Consider the following 26,861-nt stretch of genomic DNA (forward strand, 5'->3'; position numbering starts at 1 on the left):
ACACACACATATTACTATATATAACACATGGTATACAAATTAACAAAACATCCATAAACACAATCCAGCCTAAGAAATAGAATATTACAAATACATTAGGAGCCTTCTCTATATACCCTCACTAATTTTATGCTTCAACTCTGAACAATTTAGTGTTTATTATTGTCTTGGTTTTGTCAGTTTTAACACATATATATGTATCCCAAACTTATGTTGTTTTTTTCCTAGAGAATATGAAGCAGAATTGCAACTTTTTCACTAATCGTATCTCTTAATCTCCTAAACCTGTAACTATTGATATTTTACAGGAACAATTCACTGCTGATTTGGGAAAATGTCCAAAGTAAGGTTGTCTATTTTATTTTCATCTGGATCAATGTCTCCAACATCTTCCCAATGATCTGGTTAACTTCACCTCTCTCCCAGCCATCAGTTTTTTTTTTTTTTTTCTACCATACCCTTGATGTCTGTCACTTTCTTATATCTCTCATTGTTCTAGCCTAATTTTTGCTCTAGATTTAGAACATTTCTTAACCTTCTAGCTGTATCCTTATCTATAATTTCTTTTCAGTCTTTCAGATTTCCACCTAATTTATCTTCAAAAGAGTTTGAATCACCTATAACCAGCTCTAAAAGTCTTTAATGGTTACCCAATGCCTTTAGGAGAAAAAAAATACAAAAATACAAAAAAAGCTCCTCTTCCTGATGTAAAACCCTTTGTGCTGTGCTGTCACATTAACCTTATGATTTATTCTTCTTGAAGGTCTAGCTACTGCTCACTACTTGCTCTTCCCTTTATATAAAGTGTCCAGAGCTTTGTGACTACTGATATCTCAACCTGGACTGATCTGTTACCATTTCCCCCCAAGGTCTAATTTGACTACTATTTCCTAAGTGGGCACTTTGGTGATCCCGTATAATAGCTTAGTATTCCTTGTGCTAATTTTCTAAGTAGCTTACCCCCTTATTAAACTCCATATCTCATTTAACCTTACATTTTAGTTAGTTGTTTGTATCTCATTCTTTTACCAGATATGAAGCTGCCTGAGGTTATAGACTGTCTTAGCTAAATACAGCCATCTCCCTACCCACCTAATGTTTCACATATAGAATCCACATTTAGAATTTCCCTATGGGGAAAAAATAAAATAACATTCTATCCTTCTAACTAAAAGATAAAGAATAAACATAGGAAGTATGGCTCATTTAGCACTCATTGCTATAGATACATAGTTCTCAATGAAACGGCCTTTATAGGTGTGGTTTTGCCTTTCTTTCTTTCTTTCTTTCTTTTTTTTTTCTTTTCTTTTCTCTTTTTTTAAATCACAGATGTAGACATTCTTCCACTGAAAGGTTTCCTGGGTGAAAATGAAAATTGAAAATCCTATTCAGAAATAGGCAAAACAACAGATGTTCCCTATCCAAACTTTCTACTTGAATTCAAGGCCTGGTTCCAAAATCTAGATCTCACTGTTATTACTGACCTGTTTTCATTTCCTTCATTCTCTCTGGACCAATTTTCACAATAGTTTTTTTTTTTTTTTTCCCCCTTAAGCATTTTTATTACTGGGTACAATTAAATATGGTGTCTTGCAAAATAGAGGGAATGAATAAATCTTAATACTCACTGACAAAATAATTATTGGCAGAAGTGGATAACAATTTCAAATAATAATGGAAATCTACTTTGAAATAGGTCCAATTAGATTCAAAGTACCATTGAGAATTAAATTTTATATAGTAGCAATGTGATCAAAAGGTCTGCATTTAAAGAGGTTTATATTTTTGTAGTTAAAAAAGCATATGATTATATGATAATTCCCTACCATATAAATGAGTGTTCTTTATAAACAGATAACTTCTAATTTGTATTAATCTTCCTTTTGTTCATTTTAGCGTCTGCTTAACTCAACTTAATAGTCTAGTTTTTTCAGATGGTAGATGACTCTAGAACTAAAAAAATACTTTGTTCAATCAATGGTACTTGCCCAACGTTGAGTCCTTAATTTTCCAGAGGTGAACAATTCACTTTGCCCTAGAATAATCAGATACATCAGGAGTTTTTTCCAATAAGTGAATTTTTATTGACAGTAGCCTTGGAACCTCATAAAGCTGCCAACATATCTCTAAAAGCTTTTTCTTATATATCAGAATAACCAGTCAAACTATTGGCAGAGGGGTGGAATAACCCCTATACTTCACCCAGGTGCTACTTGGTGAAATCTGCGGAGTATGCTGAGTGTATATTAAGTGAACATTGGAAATAAATTTTGTACAAACCATGTGGTTATAATAAAGTTTCTGCTCTCTACTTGCCAAAGTTCCTTATTTGTAAAAGAAAGGGACACTCAGGGGGAAAAACAGCATTAGCTTTAGAGTCAATTCAAACTTGGATGTAACAAAGCTCTGCTATTTCCTAGCATGGGAAACCTGAATTAAATGCTTCCTCATTTTTAAAAACAGAAAGTAACATTAACTTCAAAGCACTGCATGGGAATAAATGATAGATAAAAGAAGAATAGATAAAAATGTGAAAACGCAACTGTGCAACTCCCAGTTATATAAGGAACTTTAAGGTCTAGTAATGTCTTCTTTTTTTCTTATGATGTTAATTGCAAGTTAATTTCTTGCTATGTTAATTTAGAGTTTGAGGAGGAAAATCCTCTATCTAGTAAGGTATAATGACGGGCAATATATAAACAAGTACTCAGGAGAGGCAACTGAGCATAAAAGGACAACACCAAACCACTGGGTATGAAGTCCCAAATTCTTTCATTGTAGAGTAATGAGGATGACAGGAGCTCTAAACATACAGTCCAGAGTGTGAATGTGTCTCCACAGTGAATGTTTCCTCATTTTGTTTCTGAGACAGAGTTTTAACTTTCACAAGCTTAAGCTTTCTCATCTGCAGAATGAAAGTATTTCTTAATAATAGGTTTGTAAAGATTACATGAGATTATGGTGCTTGCCACATTAATGACAGCTAGTATTATTCATCACATCAGAAAAATAAACCTGAAAGCATCAATAATTAAAAAATATCTGGACCAAGCAGTGACTCAAGGATAAGTATTAATCACCACCAGAGAGTCAGGCTGCAGACCACTAGCAAGAACATCTGTTATGAATTGTTATAGTACTTTTTCTTAGAATACAATTACTTTTTGTGTGTGTGTGAAAGAGGCAAATATACATATGATAATAAATATTTGTTATTTTATACAAAGAATGCATCTATAGTCATGTGTTAGTATTTATGCTTACAATGAAGTGTGCTTTGTACAAGTAACTGTAACAAATAGCTCACGTAGGTAGTACATAAATTAAGAACAGCTTAGTATTTTAGGATATAGAGAATGGCAAGGCAAGAAAACTATTTCTAGACCCCTTCATGAAGGCTCAGTGTTTTTTCAGAAAATGGTCTGCTTGGGGCAATGGACAAATGTAGAGCCTGATTTTTGAAGCAGTTTTCGCATTAGACTTAGGCTAAGGAAGATAAGGAAAGAAAGAATATCTCAAGAAAAAGTCCAGTAGAGGAAGGACAGCGAAGTGAGAAGATACAGAGGCCAGCATGTAAGAAATAAGAGAAAGGTCAGACAGACATTCTCAGGGAATCCAAAAGATGAAAGGATAAAGTAAAGTACAATTACTGGCAGGATTTGAAATACTTTGATGAGCTCACAAGATGAACTGTCAAAAGTTCATCTCAAGCTTTCTATTAATGGAAAGATAAATCAGTCCTTAACAAGTTTTCACCCTGGAAGAAAGGAAAATGCAACATCATTCAACTTGTACGGTAGCCAGCAATGAAGGACTTATCTTCGAAAATGCTTATTCCTCAACCTTCATATCCAATTAATTAAGTTCCTTTATATTTTCACTCTTATATTTCTATAATTCTCCCTCATTTCTCTATCTCTATTGTTTCCTTTCTAGTCCAGGTTTTTATCACATCTTACTAAAACCTCTATACCAACCAACAACCTAGTCTCCCAGAGTCCCTGGCTCACCTACCCCTCATCTCAGACCTCTTCAATTCTCTACTAAACCTAAAAGCTAAAACCAATATTTTCCAAAGGCAAACCTAACCATATAACTGCTCGCTCCTTGAAACACTTCCTTGGTTCTCATTATTTTCAGTACTAATATAAAAATCAACAATGTATAAAGTCTAGATTCAGTTTCTATTTATTTCTTTAGTTCCATCAGTTTGTATAGTGTGTCCCTTTTGTCTGTGTTTCATACTATTCAGCCAATACTGATTTTCCTTCAATTTCTTATCATATATAAAATATTCCAATATTTGTCAAAATGATTGAATTAATGATTATTGATCCTAATGAATATATGTATTAATTGTTAGTTAGAAAATACCATTGCTCAATTTTTGGTAATAATTATAAATAGAGTCCGCTAAATGAAAATAAGTCTGTGATTTTCTCAATGACAAATTCATCAAATAACTACTAGCTACCAATCTATATTTATAGACAGAAAGTTGTCCTCACATTTTTCTGAGGTATAACATCTCTTCATACAATTCACAAAGTCTTTTGGTAAGGATTTTACATTCATGATAAAGTGCTTAAACAATTTTCTGTTAGACTTTGATAAATTTCTTATGAGAAGATCACCTGACTGTCAGTCTTAGAAGGGACCTAATGTCCTTTAACTGATCTTTCAAGGTGTTTAATGACCATTACCTAGTCTAACAATGATTATCCAACCATTTTTCCCTCCCCTCTGTAAAAAAATCCTGTATAAAGAAAAAAAAATCTTTGCATTAGCCTTTCTATAAAGGTTCTTCTCTTATGGCAAGTTTGAAATAAATATTTGAACAAGCTTATACCCAATTAGCTCAAGTTGCTTTACTAGTACTAAACTTAGATGAGTAAAGAGCTAGCATAAATAAAAGAGCACTTTAGTGGTCAAATACTCTCAGATCTACTAGTGATACTCAAGCCAGCTATGTAAGTTTGATACATGGAAACTGTTGAAAATCTGTGAATTTAAAACCTGCACTTCTTATTGCTTTCATTAAGATACTGATCATTTCTCATGTAAGGTCTGATTTTAAATTTTTAGTATGAGAGTTTGATGAGAGTTTGATATATCTATATGGATTACTGATCACTCATTCTTCTATCCTCTTCCAAATCACTCTCTCATGCTTATGGAGCATGAAATTGAACAGAAACTTGTCTTGTTTGGTTTTGCAGTCATGGAAAAGAGAATGAAGATACACTAAGCTACTAATAATAACAATAACAATAACAACAACAATAACAACAATAACAACAATAACTGATCCAGAAATCACAATACACCAAGATTCAAACAAAGACTAGAAGATTTTAATGCTAAATATTTAGAGTTCAACCACTGCATTTGCCTGTATGTCTAACTTCACTTCACCTATATTTTCTACTTTGGGGAAAGTTACTTTTTTTTTAATGGTTAATTTAACAACATTTACCAATAACCTATGATTTAACCTGCCAGGTCAGGAGGTGGACAGAAATAAGTTCCCTGTCATATTTGTGTAGTCTAGTTCTGCAGAAATTTATGCAAAAGGAAGTCGATAATAATCTTGAGTCAGAGAGGGAAACCAGTCCTTCCCAATATCCTATATTTTCTGTATACAAATTACTATCTCCCCATCAGCAAAAAGGAGTCTTCAAATATGTTTGTTTAGAAATCCGTAAATTTCAAGGAGATCCCTTTTGAATTTTTTCTTCTTTTGAAACTAAATTTCTAGTTATCAGACTATCATGTGCAACATAATTATAGCATTCTACAATTTTAAAGACATAGCATATTATTAAATCTCTGAATAATCAATTCCAACTTTCAATTAACAACACAGAATTGAATAATAAAAAAAGAATACAAAAGAGACTTGTGATTTTTATAAATTGAATGACATTTTTTTTTAAGTTGGAACGTGCAAAACTCTTACCTCTTGAAATAACAGTTTCCAATCCAGTTCCATTAATAAAAGCCCGTTTAATGGTTTGTGTTTTAATATCTGTCCAGTATAAACGTTCTTCAGATGCATCAAAGTCTATCACAGTGACATCATCAATATCAGGGACTGTAAAGGCCGTGATAAAGTTAAAATATGGATTATCAATATCCACTCCTCTGATTTCAGAACGTCTTGCATATAGAAGAAATTTTTTCATTTCTAGAAAAGAAATAGAAATAAGTGTTTTTCTCTTATAAGCTCGGCAAGTTTGAGGCAATCTATAAATTCTAAAATTATAACTTGTTGATGATTTAATGGAATTTTAACACCAGAAAATCATAATCAAGATTTGATGGGCATAGGTGAGTTATCTATTATTTAAATTAAAATACTTAAGAAACAAATGTAAAACAAGTTAGAATTCTTAAGTCATTATTTTTCTTTAGTTAGAAATACCAAGAAATTCTCAGTGATTTGATCTTAGAATTTTAAACAATTGCTAAAACACATGAATTCTGCAAATGTCAAACAACCATATTTGTTCTTTGTACCCAATTATAACAAAATTAAATGATTTTTGAAGGCATTTAAGAACATTTTTTATACTATCTCTGAATAAAATTAAACATGGATTTAAAAATCATGTTCATGTTTTCCTTATCAAAATTGGGGTTCAAATAATGTTAAAGCATGCTTTATTATACATTTTTTTAAATCTGTAGTAAGTAACATTGTGAGGCATTGCATCATTTTTACTTTCCATAGACACTTTTTTGAACTGAGTTTGTAAAATAGGAGGTTAAATAGAAACAGAAGTCACAGATATTCTAATATTTCATTGCTCTCTTTGGAATTATTGTTGTTGTGATATGTTAAGATTATCTATAATTAATTAAATCAACATGTGCCTACATTCCTGAGTTAAGATTTTGTGAGTACATTCTTTTCTGCCCTTAAAAGTAATTGCTCTGCAAATAACAAAAATTACTCAAAATTAAAATAAATCAAAACAGCAAACAACCCACACTCTGATTTCATTCACAAATTTCATTATCATTTTTCTAGTTTAAATGTGCTGTTTAAATATTTTTAAGAAATATATCAAAGTTATATATTTTACTTCACTTTTTCCCCCTTTGAGTTGATAATCTCCTATAAAATGATGTGAGAGTAACTTTAGAAGAGCAGGAAGAGATTAAAGCTGTTAAGTACTTCTTTGTTACATGGGTTACCTACATCATCACTTTCTGAAAATGCACTTTCACTTACAAATATCCCTGTTTTGTAGAGATAAATTCTGCTAACATACCAAATAAGAAAGTGGCAAGAAAAAAATGAATAAGGTAATAAATAGTAAAGTGCAGCATATCACATATTTAAAGAATTTGTCAGTCTTTCCAAAAGTAGATGAATCATCAATAGAGTCTGGAAATAGCACTACCTCAAATGTTTTTAAGGAATTAAAAATCTCTTCTGCTTTGCTTTGAGGAAAATCTTAATGCTAATACAATTTGAGAGAATTCAATTTGAATTTTAGATAAGAACTTCAAGAAATTTACCATAGCAGGTCTTCTTGTCTGAGGAAAGCTTCATCAAGTGGGGGCATGCACAAGCAGCACTCCTATTATGATTGATCAGACACATGTGAGAGCAGGGGCCTTTGCCATCATTAGCTGCACAGGGATTGGGAGCTGTAATTACACAGTGAAATATTAACAGTGAAAAAGAAAAAAATATATCAGGGAACCTCTGAGGTTGACAAGGGTAATTCACTTAAAGATTCAAAGTGAAGTTCCCTATATGGCACCCATTACTGGGATGAATAATATGACAATAATAGACAATCATATACAGCAATTACATTAATAAAAACATTTTCCTCCTCAAAGATAACAACTAAGTTAACTCTCTCAATTTTCTCTAAGTCTAAATATATGCATCCTATTTCCTTAGAAGCAAAGAATTTTTCTGAGAAAAAAAAAACCCAGGAATAATTATTAAATTTAGTTTATAATAAGTTCAACTAAATCATAATCCAGGAATTGAGTGTATCAATGGATATTGTTACTTTCCTAACCTACGATATAGACTCTCTTTGTGCCTTAGCACACCACTCTTAGTGTTTCCCTAGGAAACTGTGTTGTTACATACATATCTTTACTTCAGGTCATATGATCTTTATCAAATCAGAAGCCTAAGTGAAGAAATGTTAATATCCTTCATTATTAAGACATCTACTTTTTCTTTTTTTTTTTTTCTCTACTAACTGGCTAAAGTTTCCTCTACTTTACACAGACTTGCTAAACTATATTGTATAAGTAAGTTATAATATATTCAAACTTAGAATGGAATATTAAATTTTGCAGTTCAATATCATTCTCTTATTCTTTTGTGTTTCGTGTTCTGTCATTATGCCTTTTAGATAAGATTTTAATCTCAGTTGATCAATTCTCTTAAATCTTATTTTTATAGAACCTATCTGGTAGAATAAGAATACTAAATTAAAGGCAGAAAAGTGTTACAACTTCTGATCCCCCCAGCAATATTTTAGTTTTCAACCTATTTTATCTTCCTAACAAGTGGACCTATTGTTCAGAGTAGTTAATGAAGTCTTGTAGAGTTTTAAAGCACAAAGACTAAAAATCAATGGGTTATAATAAAATTGTAGAGGATATGAGAAATTAACGGTACTTGATACTCAATGTGGTTTTTGCTAGTATTTAGCATCCTCCCAGCCAAGGTAATAAAAATAATCCATGTCTTTGCATTTGCTTAAAAATAAATAAATAAATCAAAGGAAATGAAAGACTCAGAAATTTTTTTCTAAGAAAATCAATTAAGGAGAGATTTTAAGATGGTGGCATAAAAGGATCCTGAACTCACCTCCTTCCATGAACATAACAAATCTACAACCATATATATAGAACAATTCCCTATGAAAAGGACCTGAAAGCTAGCTAAACAGCACCTCCACAGCAAAGGATAAAAGGGCCACATTGAGACAGGTAGGAGAGGCAGAGACATGGTTTCAAAGGAAACCCTCCTTAACCCTCACTGCTAGCTCCAGTCAGAGCACCCTGACCGCACACACCACAGCCACAGCCTGCCTAGCTCTAGCTGGCCAGCCAAGCATCCCACCCTCATGCACCATACCCACTGCCTGTCCCACCAAAGCTGGCAGGGATGTACAGCCTCACAGGGGACACTTCTTGAGCATCTAGCTCTCTTGGCTAGGGAGGATTACATTTCTGGGCCTCATGGGTCTGAAACATTTGGAGAAACAGAACTTGGCAGGCTACAACCCCCAAGGCACTGCATAAACAGTAGACTGAAACCCTCCCCCAGTATTTGTGTGAAAATGCCTATTTTCTTGTTCTGGAGCTTAAGCCTGAGGACATCCAGAGGTCAGAGATGCCCCTGGGAACTAAGTAAAGAATCACCATATTAGTGCCCTCATTTGTCTTTGCTGATATTTCCCAGAAAAGGGATTGTACATATGTCTAAAGCCATAATTTTTAAAACTGTTATCCAGATCTCTCAGGTTTGGAAGTCAGCATGGTTTATGATTATGAACCCATAAGACTCTATTTATACACCTTAAAAGCTATTGCCTGAAGATCTGGCTTACAATTAGATTAAAACTATGCACTGTCTAAAATCCCTCCCTTTGGAACACTGACAGATTTTGGCATACCTGCAATATCTGGGACCTATGAAGAATAAATTAGGCTACTTAGACAATCACAAAGGTCTGAGAAAAAACCACAAGCTAAAAAAGTTTGAAAGATAAGGTTTATCTGATACACAAGTCCACTGCTTTAAGACTGAGAGAGGTAGTTGTTTCACCTAATGCATAAAAACAAAAACAGAGAGCCAAGCAAAACGAAGAGACAGAGGAATAGGTTCCAAATGAAAGAATAAGACAAAGCCTCAGAAGAAGACCTTAACAATGTAGAGGTAAGTAATCTATCAGATAAGAGTTCAAAGTCATGTTCATAAAGATGTTCACCGAACTCTGGAGAAGAATGGATGAACACAGTGAGAACTTCAGCAAAGGGACAGAAACCATAAGAAAGTACCAAAAAGAAGTCAAAAGACTTACAATACAATATATTACAATAGCTGAAATGAAAAACACAATAGAGGGGTTCAACAGCAAACTAGACTAAGTAGAAGAATGGACCAGCAATGTGGAAGACAGGCAGTGGAAATCATCTAATCAGTGGAGCAAAAAGAAGAAAAAAACAAAATAATAATAATAAAAGTGAAGGTAGCTTAAGAAACCTGCTGGACAATATCAAACAGAATAACATATGCATTATAGGGGTCCCAGATGGAGAAGAAAGAGAGAAGGGTGGTAAATAATTTATTTAAAAAAATAATGACTGATTAAGACAGTATGGTACCAACACAAAAACAGACACACAGATCAATGGAACAAAATAGAAAACCCAGAAAGGGACCCACAACTGTTTGGTCAACCAATCTTTGACAAAGCAGGAAAGAATATCCAGTGGTAAAAAGACAGTCTCTTCAACAAATGGTGTTGGGAAAATTAGACAGCAAAATGCAAAAGAATGAAACTGGACCACTTTCTTATACCATACACAAAAATAAATGCAAAATGGATGAAAGACCTAAATATGAGACAGAAAACCATCAAAATCCTAGAGGAGAACACAGGGAGTAACTTCTTTGACATCAACCATAGCAACTTCTTATGATGTCTCCAGAGGCAAGGGAAATAAAAGTAAAAATAAACCATTGGACTTCATTAAAATAAAAAGCTTCTGCACAGTGAAGGGAACAATCAATGAAACTAAAAGGCAACCTTCTGAATGGGAGAAGATATTTGTAAATGATACATCTGACAAAGGGTGAGTATCCAAAAAATATAAAGAATTTATAAAACTCAACATCCAAAAAAACAAATAATCCAGTTAAAAAATGGGCAGAAGACATGAACAGACATTTTTCCAAAGAAGACAGACACATGGCTAACAGACACATGAAAAGATGCTCAGCATCACTGATCATCAGGGAAACACAAATCAAAACTACAGATATCACCTCACACCTGTCAGAATGGCTAAAATCAATAATACAAGAAACAGCCGGTGTTGGCAAGGATGCGGAGAAAGGGGAACCCTCTTACACTATTGGTGAGAATGCAAACTGTTGCAGCCACTCTGGAAAACAATATGGAGGTTTCTCAAAAAGTTAAAAATAGAACTACTCTACAATCCAGCAATTGCACTACTAGGTATTTATACAAAGGATACAATAATATTGATTTGAAGAGACACATGCACCCTGATGCTTTTAGCAGCATTATCAACAATAGCCAAATTATGGAAAGAGCCCAAATGCCCATTGACTGATGAATGGATAAAGAAGATGTGGCATATACATACAATGGAATATAACTCAGCCATAAAAAGAGTGAAATCTTGCCATTTGCAAAAGAGGTCAGTCAGACAAAGACAAATACCATATGATTTCACTCATATTTGGAATTTAAGAAAGAAAACAGATGAATATGGAGGCAAAAAAAGGATAAACCAGAAAACAGACTCTCAAGTATAGAGAATAAACTGAGGGTTACTGGGCAGTGTGATGGGTGAGGTATTAAGGAGGGCACTTGTGATGATCACAGGCTATTGTATGTAAGCAATGAATAGCTAGATTTTACACCTGAAATTAATATACACTGTACGCTAAATAACTGGAATTTAAATAAAAACTTAAAAAAATAATGGTTGAAAACTTCCATAATCTAGGAAAAAATTAGGGATTAGGCATCCTGTTCCAGGAAGCACAGACAGTTCCACATAAAATAAATACAAAGGGATCCAAACCAAGATACATTATAATTAAAATGTCAATAGTTAAAGATGAATAGAGAATATTAATAGCAGCAAGGAAAAAACAAATTCTTACATACAGGGGAACCTTAAGGCTATCAGCAGATTCATCAGCAGAAAGTATATAGGCCACATGGGAGTGGGATGACATGTTCAGAGCACTGAAAGGAAAAAAGCAAAACAAAACAAAACAAAGCAAAACTTCCATTCAAAAATACTTTACCTGGCAAGGTTTTTATTTGGAATTGAAAGAGAAATAGAGTTTTTCAGATAAGCAAAATGCAAAGGAATTCATTACCACTAAGTGGCCTTAAAAAAAAGTCAAAGATGGGGTGCCTGGGTGGCTCAGTCATTAAGCATCTGCCTGGTCATGATCTCAGGGTCCTGGGATTGAGCCCCGCATCGGGCTCCCTGCTCCGCAGGAAGCCTGCTTCTCCCTCTCCCATTCCCCTTGCTTGTGTTCCCTCTCTCATTGTGTCTCTCTCTGTCAAATAAATAAATAAAATCTTTAAAAAAAAAAATGTCAAAGAGATTTCTTTAAGCTAAAAGAAAAGGGAATAACTAGTACCAAGCAAACATATGAAACTAAAAATCTCATTAGTAATGTAAATGTATAGTAAAGGTAATGGATTAACCATTTATAAAGCTAATATGAAGGCTAAAAGACAAAAATACTAAAATTAATTATAGCTATAATAATTAGTTAAGGGATACACAAAATAAAAAGATGTAAAAAGTGACATCAAGAATAGAACACATGATAGGGGAGGGTAATAAAGATGTAGTTTTTAGAATGTGTTCAGACTTAAGATGCTATCAGCAAAACAGACTGCATATGTGCATGTGTGTGTGTGTATATCTCTATCTATCTATCTATCTATCTATATGGTGCTATATGTGGACCTCATGGTAACCACAAATAAACAATCTATAGTAGATACACGAAAGACAATAAGAAAGGAATCTAAACATAACACTAGAGAAAATCACCAAACCACAAGGGAAGAGAGCAAAAAACGAAAAAAAGTAATAGAGGCAAACTACAAAAATGTCCAGAAAACAATCAACAAAATGTTGATAAGTACATACCTATCAATAATTCTTTAAATGTAAATGGAGTAACTCTCTAATCAAAAGACACAGAGTTGGCTGAATGTGAAAAAGCAAAATAAAACAAAACAAACAAAAAAACCCCAAGATGCATGCATATATTGCCTGCAAGAGACTCACTTCTGATCTAAGGACACACACAGGCTAAAAGTGAAGGGATAAAAAAAGATATTCCATGCAAATGGAAAGTAAAAAAAAAATAAATAAAAAAATAAAAAATTCTGGTGTAGTTTATACTTACATCAGACAAAATAAACTTCAAAACAAATTATATGAAAGACAAGGGCATTACATAATGGTCAGTCCAACAAGAAGATATAACATTTGTAAGTATTTATGTAGATATTTATACACCCAATAAAGGAGTACCTAAATATATAAAGCAAACATTAATAGACTGAAAGAGAGAAATTGACATCAATACAATAATAGTAGGGGACTTTAATGTGCCACTTACATCAATGGATGGATGTCCAGACAGAAAATCAATAAGGAAATATTGGCCTTAAATGACACATTAAACCAGCTGGACTCAGTTATATATAGAACATTCCATCCAAAAGCAGCAGAATACATGTTCTTCCCAAGTGCATTTGGAACATTCTCCAGGATAGATAACATGTTAACCACAAAACAAGTCTCAGTAAATTCACAAAAAACGAAATCATATCAAGCATCTTTTCTGACCACAACAGTATAAAACTGGAAATCAATTACAGGAAGAAAAGTGTAAAAATCACAATTATGTAGATATTAAACAACATGCTACCAAACAACCAATGGGTCAATGATAAAATCAAAAAAGAAAAAAAAAATACCAGGAGACAAATCAAAATTGAAATACAAAAGGCCAAAATCTGTGAGATGCAGCAAAAGCTGTTTTATGAGGGAAGTCTATAGCAATACAGGTAACCTGAAGAAATACGAAAAATCTCAAATCAACAATCTAACTCTATACCTAAAGGAAGTAAAAAAAAGAACAAATAATGCCCAAATTTAGTAGAATGAAGGAAATAATAAAGATCAGAGTAGAAATATATTGAATAGAGACTAAGAAGACAAAAGAAATGTTCAAGGAAACTAAAAGCTGGTTCTTTGAAAAAATAAATAAAATTGATAAACCTTTACTTGGACTGAACAAGAAAAAAAGAGGTGGCTCAAATAAATAAAATAAAAAATGAAAGAGATGTTACATCTGATACTAGAGAAATACAAAGGATTATATATTAAAAAAAAAACCCTACTAAGAACAATTAGATAATTAGATAATTAGAACCACCAAATTAGATAATCTAGAAGAAATGGATAAATTCTTAAAAACATATAATCTTCCAAGACTGAATTATGAAGAAATAGAAAATATGAATAAATTGATTATAAGCAAGGAGATTGAATCAGTAATCAAAAACCTCCCCCCAAAGGACCAGATGGCTTCACTGGTAAATTCTACCAAACATTCAAAGAAGATTAATACCTACACTTTTCAAACTTTTTCAAAAAATTGAAGAGAAGCAAATGTTTCCAAACTCATTTTAAGAGACCAGCATCACCCTGCTGCCAAAACTGGAAAAGAACACCACAAAATAAATAAAATTATAGGCTGATATCTCTGATGAACATATGTATAGAAATCCTCAACAAAATATTAGCAAACAGAATTCAACAATTCATTAAAAGATTATATACCATGATCAAGTGGTAGTTATCCTTAGGGGTGCAAGGGTGGTTCAACATTCCCAATCCAATCAAAGTGATATATTACTTTAACAAAATGAAGAATAAAAATCATATGATCAACTCAACAGATGCAGAAAAACACGTTTGACAAAATTCAACATCCATTTATGATAAGAACTCAACAAAATGGGTATGAAGGGAATGTACCTCAGTATAACAAAGGCCACACATGACAAACCTACAGCTAACATAATACTCAACAGTGAAAAGCTAAATGTTTTTCCCCCTAAGATCAGGGACAATACAATGATGCCAACTCTAGCCACTTTTATTAAACACAGTACTGGAACTTCTAGCCATAGCAATTAGGTAAGAAAAAGAAATAAAAAGCATCTGACTTAAAAAAGAAGAAGTAAAACTATCACTATTTGCAGATGACATCACACTATATATAGAAAACCCTAAATACTACACTACTACACACACACACACACACACACACACACACACACAACTGTTAAAACCAATAAATGAATTCAGTAAAATTACAGGAGAGAAAATCAATACACAGGAATCTGTTTCAATTCTATACACTAATAATGAACTATCAGCAAGAGAAATTAAGAAAACAATCCCATTTACAATTACATCAAAAAATACCTAGAAATAAATTTAAGGAGATGATTTATACACTGAAAACTACAAGACACTGATATCAGAAACTGAAGACACAAATATGTGGAAAGATAATATCGTTCTGGATTGGAAGAATAGTATTGTTAAAATGTCCATAATATCCAAAGCAATCTACAGATTCGGTGAAATCCCTTTCTAAGTCCTAAGGGCATCTTCCACAAAACTAGGACAAATAATGCTAAAATTTGTATAGAACCACAAAAGACCCTGAATAGCCAAAGCAATCTGGAGAAAAAACAAATCTGGAGGTATCATGCTCTCTGATTTCAAACTATATTAACCAAATGGTATAGTATTAGTATAAAAATAGACACATATATCAATGGAATAGAGTACAGGGCCCCAAAATAAACCCACACTTTTATGCTCAATTAATTTATGATAAAGGAGTCAAAAATATATAATAGGAAAAGGATAGTCTTTTCAATAAATGGAATTGGGAAAATTGGACAACCACATGTGAAAGAATGAACCTGGATCACTATCTTACACCACACATAAAAATTAACTCAAAATTGATAAAAGATTTGAATGTAAGGCCTGATACCATAAAATTCCAGAAGAAAACATAGATGGTAAGCTCAAGGCAAGGGAAACAGAAGCAAAAATAAACAAATGGGACTACATCAAACCTAAAATTTTCTACACAGCATAGGAAATCATCAGCAAAACACAAAGCAAAGTGCTAAATGGAAGAAGATATGTTCACATCATATATAGGGGCTAATATCCAAAGTACATAAAGAACATGTAATTTAACAACAACAACAAAAGAAACAACCTTGTTAAAAAAATGGACAGAGGATCTAAATAGACATTTTTCCAGAGAAGACATAGAGATGGCTGACAGGCACGTGAAAAGATGTTCAACATCATTAATTATCAGGGAAATGTAAATCAAAGACATAATGAGATTATCATCTCACACCTGTTAAAATGGCTTTTGCCAAAGAGACAAGAAGTAACATCTGTTGGAGAGGATGTGAAAAAAAGGGAACACTCATACACTGTTGGTGGCAATGTAAATTGGTAAAGCCACTATGGAAACCTATATGGATATTCCTCAAAAAATTAAAAACAGAACTAACACAATTCAGCATTCCACTTCTGAGTATTTACCCAGAAAACAAAAACACCAATTCAAAGAGAAATATGCAACCTGTGTTCACTGCAGCATTATTTATGATTACTAAGATATGGAAACAATCTAAGTGTCAATCAATGGATGAATCGATCAAAAGATGTGGTATATAGATATATAGATATAGATATGCTGGAATACCACTCAGCCATAAAAAAGGAAATCACTATTTGTGACAATATGGATGGACTTTTAGGGTATTACGCTAAGTGAAATAAATCAGATAGAGAAAGACAAATATCACATGACTTCACTTATATATGAAATCTAAAAACAAAACAAACAAACGAAATAAAACAAAAATGAAGTCATAGAGAATATATTGGTTATCAGAAGGGAAAGAAGTTGAGAGGGTAGGCAAAATGGGTGATAGGTATCAATTGTATGGTGATGGATGGTACTAGACTTGTAGTAATTGCTTTGTAGTGTACAAAGCTGAACTATAAAGCACAGCTGAAACTCATATAATATATACTAAATTTTACCTCAATTAAAAAAATAATCCATTAAGAACAAAACCATTAGAAAAGAATGGAAGCCTAAGTCTAGAGATTCCTTGGGAGACCAAGTCCTTCTATCACATGGAGAAGTGCCACATATTTTATTTTCTTCCTTTTTATATATGTGTGTTACAATTAGATTCCCTAAAGAATTGCAGGTTAGAGAAGCAAGAGAGCAGATGTAAAGGTTATTAAGGAGAAAAGGTTTTTGGAGGAAAGGAGGTGGAATCAAGGGACACTGTTTGAGAATCATTAAATACCTAGAGTCAGGGAGACCTAGCGGTAGTAGTAAAAGTCAAAAATCCAACACTTGAGACAAGGAACAGAGGGTGAAGAAAAAGAGGAAAAACAGAAAAAAAATAGAGGAGTAAAGAGTGGAAGAGGAAGGAGAAGGAGAAATTTGTTTAAAAATATTGACATAGGAAATGCTATTCCTCTCAAGGAAATTAAAGTCATAATCCAAGACAGTTCAATGATAGGTACTTGGATTTCACTTTGAACATCACTATTTTTGGCCCAGAATCATACTAGCTCTTCTCAACATCCTATAATTGTGATAAAATATTTTTAAAAGCAAAAATAAAATATTTACTTTCTGTACACCCAATAAAGTAAAAAATTACATTGCTTTGTAGCCCATCTGTATTAATAACACTGAAACATAATATTCACAATATTCTGTGCTTTTGCAGTGTGCAAAATCCAAAAGACTTTTTACTTTCAATATTTATCTTTTCTCACTTTGAAATAATGCTGTTAAATATTTTTAGTTTTTTTTCTAACCACGCAATCGAACAGACACCAAATTACCAAATTAAGGAATTTGATTCACAAACCCACATTTTTTTTTTTTTTTAAGATTTTATTTATTTATTTGACAGAGAGAGACACAGCGAGAGAGGGAACACAAGCAGGGGGAGTGGGGGAGGGAGAAGCAGGCTTCCCGCGGAGCAGGGAGCCTGATGCGGGGCTTGATCCCAGGACCCTGGGATCATGACCTGAGCCGAAGGCAGCCGCTTAACAACTGAGTCACCCAGGTGCCCCACAAACCGACATTTTAATATAAAGCAGGTATTAGCAAATGGTGACTATGGAGTCAAATATGATCCACTGCTTGTTTTTGTAAATAAAGTTTTATTATCACATAGCCATGCTCATTAGTTTACACATGGTTTATGGCTGCTTTCACACCACAACAACAGCACAGTTGAGCAGTTTCAGCAGAGAACAATTAACTATTTTATAAGATATACTATTGCAGAATTCAATATCAATACAGAGGTTGTAAACTCCTACAAGACCAAGACTATCCCCTTTATTTGTATCCAGGAGATGGGAAAAGCTGACCAGTCAATGTAATGGTATAAGCAATCTTAACAGATGAAATTCAAACAGAGCTGTGCAGACTGAGTGTACTGATAGTTCATATTATCTAAACTCAAGTTGAGGATGCCTGGGTGGCTCAGTCGGTTAAGCGTCTACCTTCAGCTCAGGTCATGATCCCAGTGTCCTGGGATCGAGTTCCTCATCAGGTTACGGGCTCCGTGGGGAACCTGCATCTCCCTCTGCCTCTCTCTCTCTTTCTCATGAATAAATAAATAAAATCTTTAGAAATAAAATAAAACAAACTCAAGTTTACCAAAGGACCTTAGAGATATATGTAACTCCCCTCTTTATATTTATGCATTGAATAAATATTTATGAAGCACCTAATTATTCTGCCTACTTTTAAAAAGCTTGAATTTAATAGTAGACAAGACATAGTTCTTACACCAAGGGGTTTAAGAATCTGTACACTAATCATGTACACCATTCCCTGCAATTCTATGGTCACTGTGCCAATTTAGGTTCTCTCCATTTCTCTCTTAGATTGCTACACTAAGTTTCTAAGTAATCTCTTGATTTCTAGTTTCTCCCCACTGCATACCATTAGCCTTCTAAAACACAGACTTAATCATATAACTGCCTTGCTGAAAAATTTTGGATGGCTTCCCACTGTCTACCTCACAAAGTCTCAGTCTTACCTCCTACCATGATTCTTTGGCACTGGCCAGAGTTGTTTATTTTCTGTTCTTTAACCTCCAGGTGTTTTTTGTTTGTTTTGTTTTATCCTGATGCACTCGATTTGTTTTTGTTAAAGATGTTCTCAGCCTTCCAAACTCACAAAACTTAAATTTCAGAGCATTTTTTTCACTTCTTTTTCACTACCATATTTAATGAGTTAACAAATATTATCTGACTTCTCTAATTTGTGTTTCCTTCTCTCGATTTTTACCTTTCCTCTTCCAACATAAAGTTTTATTTCGTCACCTTTAACGACCTTTATGGCCATGCAACTGGTACTCTGTGGGATACTGCTTAGAACATACCAATCACTCTTTTTATGATACCTCCCTATCTTCCAGCCTCTATGCCTGTTTTTCTCCTGCATACACATCATGCACATGCTCTAATCAACTCCTCATTGTTCTGTGAATATCTATAGCTTGTCCTTTTCCACTTCCACATGGTATATTTCTCCCACAGAATTTCATCACCAACATTTTAACCTTTCTTCATGAATCACCTAAAGTCATTTTTCTTCCACAGAACAGTTGCTAATGAAGGTAGCAAATGCTGATCTCCCCCATCACTAAACATTAGTTTTAATTATTGACTATACAAGGCATTAAGCAATTTATTGTTTACTATCTTATTTTCTAATTATATGTGCCTTATATTCATACATTTTATGTCTGTATACTGATAAATGAAAGATTGGCATTTGCTTTCTATTTTTTTTTCTGTAAAAACCCAGATAGTCAATATTTTCACCTTTGCAGGCCTTATGGCCTTCATAGTAACTATTCTACTTTGTTGTTGTAGCAGAAAGTCAACCATAAAACAATATGTGAATCAAAAGGTTTGGCTATGTTCAACTAAAACTTTATTTACAAAAGAGGCAGGAAGCTGAACTTAGTCTGAGGGCCTTAATTTTTCAATATCTGAGCTTGAGTATCAGGGTCATGTTGGCAGGAACTACGACTTATGTACATAACATATTGTTTTTTCGTAAAATTTCTCTGGTATCTATTACTATGTTAGACTGAAAGACATTTGGAGTCATATGCATGCTCATCAATGTATGTGGGATATGTTCTTAAGAGTCAGGAATCTAAATATTTGGAGAGTGAGTTAATCTTCTAAAGCACATCATAGCTGTAGGTAAAGGGACTAAATAATGTATAATTACAATGCTTTATAGGAGAACCAAATGTTAATTATGCAATCACATAAGACTGATGTGTGCTCTGTGAAGAAAACAATATCATTAAAGATAATTTCATATTTCATGCAAACAGTATTTAATTGTAGTACATTTCTCACCAGCAAAAATAAACCCTTTAAACCCAAACAATTATTTTATCCATTAAATTCAATTGATGCAATATAAAATATGTATGATATTTATTTATGTAATAAAATTACATAGCAGAATGTCAGGATCCAGTTTGTTAGATAAGTGGAAGATTTTTCTTTCTCCCAGGTAGTCATTTTTTTATAGTAACTAATATTCAACCTGTTAATAAATTTTATTGGTGCAAAATAACTGCTAATATAATAAAGTAATTTATCTATATTATAATTTTCCTTTTAGAAAATAATTTAATATTTTTAAAGAAATGCATTTTCAGAAGGATTTTACAATTAAACACTAATCCCAAATTCTATTTTACTTTTGACAAATACCTTCAAATTATAATTTAAACATTCGATGTTGAAGAACAAGAATGAACTTCTTATTCAAAACCCACACATATAACAAAATACATGTAAGTGAAAGATGTTCTTATTGCTTTAGTTTCACCAGATCCCAGCAATACCAGGAGCTACTTTCATCAAATTATAACATATTTTATGGATTAATTTTATACTGTGCTCTATTTTTATGGAGTAGAAAATAAAATGTCTAAAAATCTTACCTGATCTTCCATAAAATATCTGTATTTCAATGAGAAAAATTCTAAAAGCCACAAATACTGTTTCCATTTATTTGTGCATAGTTCTTTGTAAAAGGATAAAAGCAAACATGTAATATCATGTTATATTTAGTGGTGGTATGTATCTTAAAATACCAATGAACTTTTAGTCACAAGTGACTTTAGTTGTCTTTCTGATATCTTAATTTGCTTGCCATTTATTGTATTTGCTGTATGATTTGAATTAATAAGCATCAAAGTTTCTATCTTTATGATAATTTTATAATCACAAAAAAGCTTTCTTATCTAAAACAGTGGTTTTCAACCAGAGGTGATGGTGCTGGTAGGGATCCCCCCCACCACCACCACCAGCAGGGGACTTTTGGGAATGTATGGAGACATTTTTGGTTGACTGGAGACCGTACTGGCATACTAGTAGCCAGGGATGCCAATAAACTTCCTGCAGTGAAAAGGAAAGCCCTCCCCCCCACCCAACTAGGAATTATCTGGTGGAAAATGCAAACAATATAAAGGCTGAAAAGTCCTGACCTTGGAGTAAAACCATGGATTTAGCATTTAGTGGATTTGAATGAATGCATGGCTCTAAATCACTTATGTTTGCATGACTTAGGCAAGTACATCAAGCAGCATACCAAAGAAGAAAGAATTTTGATGATTCCTTTTTTATTAATCTTTTCTACTGCTCCAAGGTAGATTGCATATTTAAAAAATAGCAATTTATAATGCAGCTAAGCCTAACACCTGCATATAAATTCGTTTGCAGGTTAGCTGTTTGATATTTCTATTACATTTTGCCAAAGAAATAATGATAAAAATGGTAATTAAGTTTTTCAGATGAACTAACAAAACCCATTAATTTATAATATGGTTTTAAGATAACACAGAAGGATTCATTAAGAAACTAAATTGGGTGCTAGTCCATATAACTGGTACTGGGAGCAGAGGACTATGTATTATAGGAAAAAAATATGAGGAGAAAGTGAGTTCCATTCTATCTTTTTATATCAATAGCTGGAATGAGGGAGCAACATGTCTTTGACATGTTTCAACTCTCATTTTTCTTCTTCATTGTTCATTTCCTCTCTCTCTTCTACCAGGCTCTCAGTACTGCATGAAGTTCTAAGCACCTCATTATAGAAGCCTCACAGGTTTACTCAAATCTCAAAAATCCCTCCTTGCTTTGATATCACCTGCCTTTCACTTCACCTCGGTCAGTATCCTCATCTCTTCAAAGTTGCTGTATCAACTACAAGTAAAGGTGAAAGCATTTTGATTTAACCATTTCAACCAGCTTATCATTCTTAGAAATATTAGCATTTTAAAATAGAATTCATGCAAAATAAAATAAATCCCCTTTTGATAGTATATAAATATTTGAAATAAAGAGATGCTACTAAATAGCCAGGGGATGGGCTGCCTGGCTGGCTCAGTCGGTTAAGCATCTGACTCTTAATTTTGGCTTAGGTCATGATCTCAGGGTTGCGAGGCCGAGCCCCACATTGAGCTCCATGCTGGGCATGGAGCCTGTGGAAGATTCTCTCTCTCTGCCCCTCCATCCCACTCCCTCTCAAAAACCAAACCAAACAAAACAAAACAGGGGAAACAATATTTTTTTAACACCGTTCATAATATGTAAGACGGAGGGTGCACATACACTATATACATACACACATATGTACATCCACATACATATACATCTATGTAAATATATAAATATATGGAGGTAGAGAGAAATTTAGTTTTTATGACAGATACTTAGATCTTGAAATAGTAAACTGTGGAACTAGACAATGTAAGCAATTTGCAATTATTTGAGATTCACCTCTACCACATTGAAACACGGTTTCAAGAGTATTTTTTTTCTGAAAACTTTCTATTAATTTGATAAATATAGCCTATGATTAAATATATTTACAACCCCAAATGGAATCCCTCCTTCTTCAAGTTTTATAAGTGACATTTTGTCCCCTAAAAGGGCAATGATATTACTAATATTCTTAGAATCTAGAATATTTTTTTTTCAAAATAAGATCAGCTAATTTTCTTATAAATGTCGCCAATAAAAGTTTCATTTTCTATAGAAATATTTTCCTGAAGCAATTGTAGGCACTTATATCATTTCAATGTTAAAACTACTCTTTGAGAAACAGCCCACAATCCTCCTTATATTGTCATAACATATTAGGCAAGTGAGATAAAATTCATTCTTGTAATGATTCGTGGATGCTTCACAAAGCGGGGATGTGGGATGGATACTGCCTTGGAGTATAATTTTTTTAAATCTAATTAATCTAATTCTTGTTGTAATTGTGAATAAATTCCTCCTGTCTCATTCATTTTGTCTCTGGGTTTTGATTTTGCCAAGAGATATTGTCATTAATGTGTTATATAAAATAGTTGGCACATTTGCCAGTCACTATGGGTTTCAAGAACAAAATTGAAAGGAATGATTGAGTCACTAGCCTGTCTTTGAAAGTAAAATAAAATGATTCCTGGAAAACAGCACTATTTATATCAACAAATATTTATTAGGTCACCACTGAACTGAGTTCTTTTCAGAAAGAAAAAAGTTTCTTCAAAAAGGGAAAACATCTTGTAATTGGTGAAAGTCTAATAGATAAAGTATTTGCAACACTCTATATTTAAAGTGACAGTCATATTCTTGAATTATTTCAGGAACAGATTCCAATCACAGAACCTAAAGAAATACAGAATAAAACTGAAAACAACAACAGAGTAGTGAAATCCTTCTGGATTCATGAAAAAACTGAACTCCACTTGGTATTAAATCACAACTGAAGTTGTGATTAAGAAAACATCTTTGAGCTGAGAGACCACACAGAGAAGGCCAACCTGCTGGATGGGAGAAGGTTTGCAAACAAAAGAAGTTGTACTTTCTCCATGTTTACAAACAACTCCTCTCATAAGAGGAAGAGAGAGATACTGATGGGTAAAACAAAGTAACTAAGGAAATTGTGTCTGTGTCTATCTATCTATCATCTATCTATCTATCTATCTATCTATCTATCTATCTATCTATCTATCATCTATCATCTGTCTATCATCTATCTATCATCTATCTATCATCTATGCATCTATCATTTATTTAATAACATTTATATAGTGCTTAGTATTTGTCAGCTAACTTCTAAGTGCTTTAAAAAGAAACTAACATGTTTAATCTTTCACAATGATTCCATTTTACAGATGAAAACACTAGGATAGATAATGGTTATGCAGTCAGGATAGGACAAAGTTAAAACGTGAACCCAAACAGTCTGGCTCTATAGTCTTCCTCCTGATTATGACATTGTGTAAGCTAATTATTATGAAGGTTGTCTTTTTTGCATTTACATTGTGTTACTTAACAACATTGTTCTTTTGTTTAATAAATTATATTTTTTTAGTAAAAAGACTTGAAAATTCATAATACCTAACCTCAGACATATTATGACCACTATACAAATAATTCCACTGAAATTGTTCTAAATAAAATTATGGCTGACCCTCCTCCAAGTTGCCAAATTCAACGAATACACTTATATCTTTGTCTTTCTTAACTTCTCCAGGAGAATTAACTCTGTCAGCTACTGTCATCTTGAAACTTTTCTTAGTTTTTTTTGTTTTTTGTTGTCTTTCTTAACTTCTCCAGGAGAATTAACTCTGTCAGCTACTGTCATCTTGAAACTTTTCTTAGTTTTTTTTGTTTTTTGTTTTTTGTCTTGTTTGTTTGTTTACTCGTCTGTTTGACTGTGCTCTCTTTGGTTGTGAAATCTCTTGGTCATCTCCTCAGCATTCTGCCTTCCCTTCCTCATTAGTGTTCATTTTCTTCAAAGTTCTGTCCTTGCCCTCTTCTCATTTTCTGTAATGTTCTTGGGAAATCTCATCTATCTTCCTGCCTTCAACCTAAAATCGAATGACTACCAAAGCACTACTTCTAGTTCAAACTCTCCTTGCCTTTACAGCTCTGAATATTCAATCATGTCCCAGAGGTATCTCAAATTGAGTGTATCAAAAGTTTACTTTTTGTTTATCCTTTAAATCGGTATCAGTAGACCTTGGCCTGCAGGCTAATAATGTAACTTAGAAAACAAATGAAGAATAATATTCTGGGGCGCCTGGGTGGTGTTGTCAGTTAAGCATCTGACTCTTTTTTTTTTTTTTTAAAGATTTTATTTATTTATTTGACAGAGAGAGACACAGCGAGAGAGTGAACGCAAGCAGGGGGAGTAGGAGAGGGAGAAGCAGGCTTCCCGCAGAGTAGGGAGCCAGACGCGGGGCTCAATCCCAGGACCCTGGGATCATGACCTGAGCCGAAGGCAGACACCTAATGACTGAGTCACCCAGGTGCCCCGTAAGCATCCGACTCTTGATTTCAGCTCAGGTTGTGATCTTGGGGTCCTGGGGTAGAGCCCATGTCAGGCTCTGTGCTCAGTGTGGAGTCTGCTTAAGATTCTCTCTCCCCTCTCCCTCTACCCCTCCCCTGTTTGCGCACTCTCTCTCTCTCTCAAATAAATAAATATTTTTTTAAAAAAGAATAATATCCATAACACATGAAAAACGTATGAAATTCTAATTTCTATTTTGTCCTACTCTGACTGCATACCCTTATCTATCCTAGTTTTTCATCTGTAAAGTGGAATCACTGCAAAAGATTAAACGCATTAGTTTCTTTTTCTTTTTTAAAATTTTATTTATTATTTATTTTTAAATAGAGTGAGAGTGAGCAAGAGTGACAGCACAAGCAGGGGGAGTGGCAGGGAGGGGGAGAAGCAGGCTCCCTGCTGAGCAAGGAACCCGATGTGGGGCTCAATCCCAGGACCCCAGGATCATGACCTGAGCTGCAGGCAGATGCTTAACCAACTGAGTCACCCAGGTACCCCACATTAGTTTCTTTTTAAAGCTCCTAGAAGATACCTGACAAATACTAAACACTATATAAATGTTATTAAGTAAATAATAGATAGGTAGATAGATAGATAAATAGACACACACAATTTCTTTCCAAAATAAAATTTTATTGTAATACAGCTACAATAGTTCATTTTCTATGTGATTACTTTCACGCGACAACATCTGAGTTGAATAGTTGCAACAGAGTCCATATGGCCTATAAAGCCTAAAACACTTACTGTCAGGCCTTTCACAGAGAAAATTTGTTGATCCCTGCCTTAAACCAATCCCATGGACTCTCTGTCATATTTTGATCATGAAGCCAATTACAGAAACTAGAAAAAAAGCCATCTCAAATTCTTCCTTTTCTTCCCAATCTCCCCTACTCCACAACTTCTGTCACTATTTTTTTTATTATTGTTTTACTTCTAAGTGTATCTCACTCATACCATTCTCTCTGCTTTTATTACCATTTCCCAGATTTTGGCATCAGCTACCTCCTGATCTATAAAACTAGCCTCTTTACCAGTCTTCTACCTGCAGTGCTGTCTTTTCACAATCCATCCCTTGTACAGATGGAGTCAACTTTCTAGCACCCAAATCTGCTATTTTCACTCCTTTGACCAAATCTAAAACTTATTTTCTCCTTCACTTAGGACTGTGGTTCTTTAGGCAACATCAGCATCCCCTGGGAACTTGTTAAAAATGCAAAATCTCAAGCCATACCCCAGACCTATTGAATCAAAAGCACTTGAGTGCAGCCCAGAAATCTGTGTTTTAGTGATCCCTGCAGGTAATTCGGATGCACATTCAAGTGTGAAATCATTAGAACTACCTATCTTAGAGGACAAAAATTAAAATTCCTTGAAAGGACCATTTAAATCCTACCATGGTCTGATCCCTGCACAATCTGCTTCCCATTTATTCCCTCCTTACCTCTAGCTCCTTCAACCAACAAATGAGTAATTGAGACCCCAGAAGTTAATTATTTTGCCTCAGCTGACTAGCCTAGTGAATGACAGAGGATGGGTT

General features: G+C 33.6%; 1 protein-coding gene across 2 annotated transcripts in view; it reads right to left on the reverse strand.

The window, feature by feature from the left end:
- LRP1B (LDL receptor related protein 1B) overlaps positions 1-26,861 on the reverse strand; it is a 1,832,840-nt gene that overhangs the window by 569,670 nt on the left and 1,236,309 nt on the right. For both annotated transcript variants that reach the window (XR_013447098.1, XM_078070743.1), the window contains exons 28-29: positions 7,528-7,659; positions 5,960-6,187 (exon numbers count right to left, since the gene is read on the reverse strand). Coding sequence is in view for 1 of the 2 variants with exons in the window: in XM_078070743.1 (XP_077926869.1) it covers positions 5,960-6,187; positions 7,528-7,659 (360 nt within the window). In the remaining variant the exon portion in view is untranslated. The remainder of the gene's footprint in view (positions 1-5,959; positions 6,188-7,527; positions 7,660-26,861) is intronic.

This window comes from Halichoerus grypus, chromosome 4, assembly GCF_964656455.1.
Source record: "Halichoerus grypus chromosome 4, mHalGry1.hap1.1, whole genome shotgun sequence".
Lineage (NCBI taxonomy): Eukaryota > Metazoa > Chordata > Mammalia > Carnivora > Phocidae > Halichoerus > Halichoerus grypus.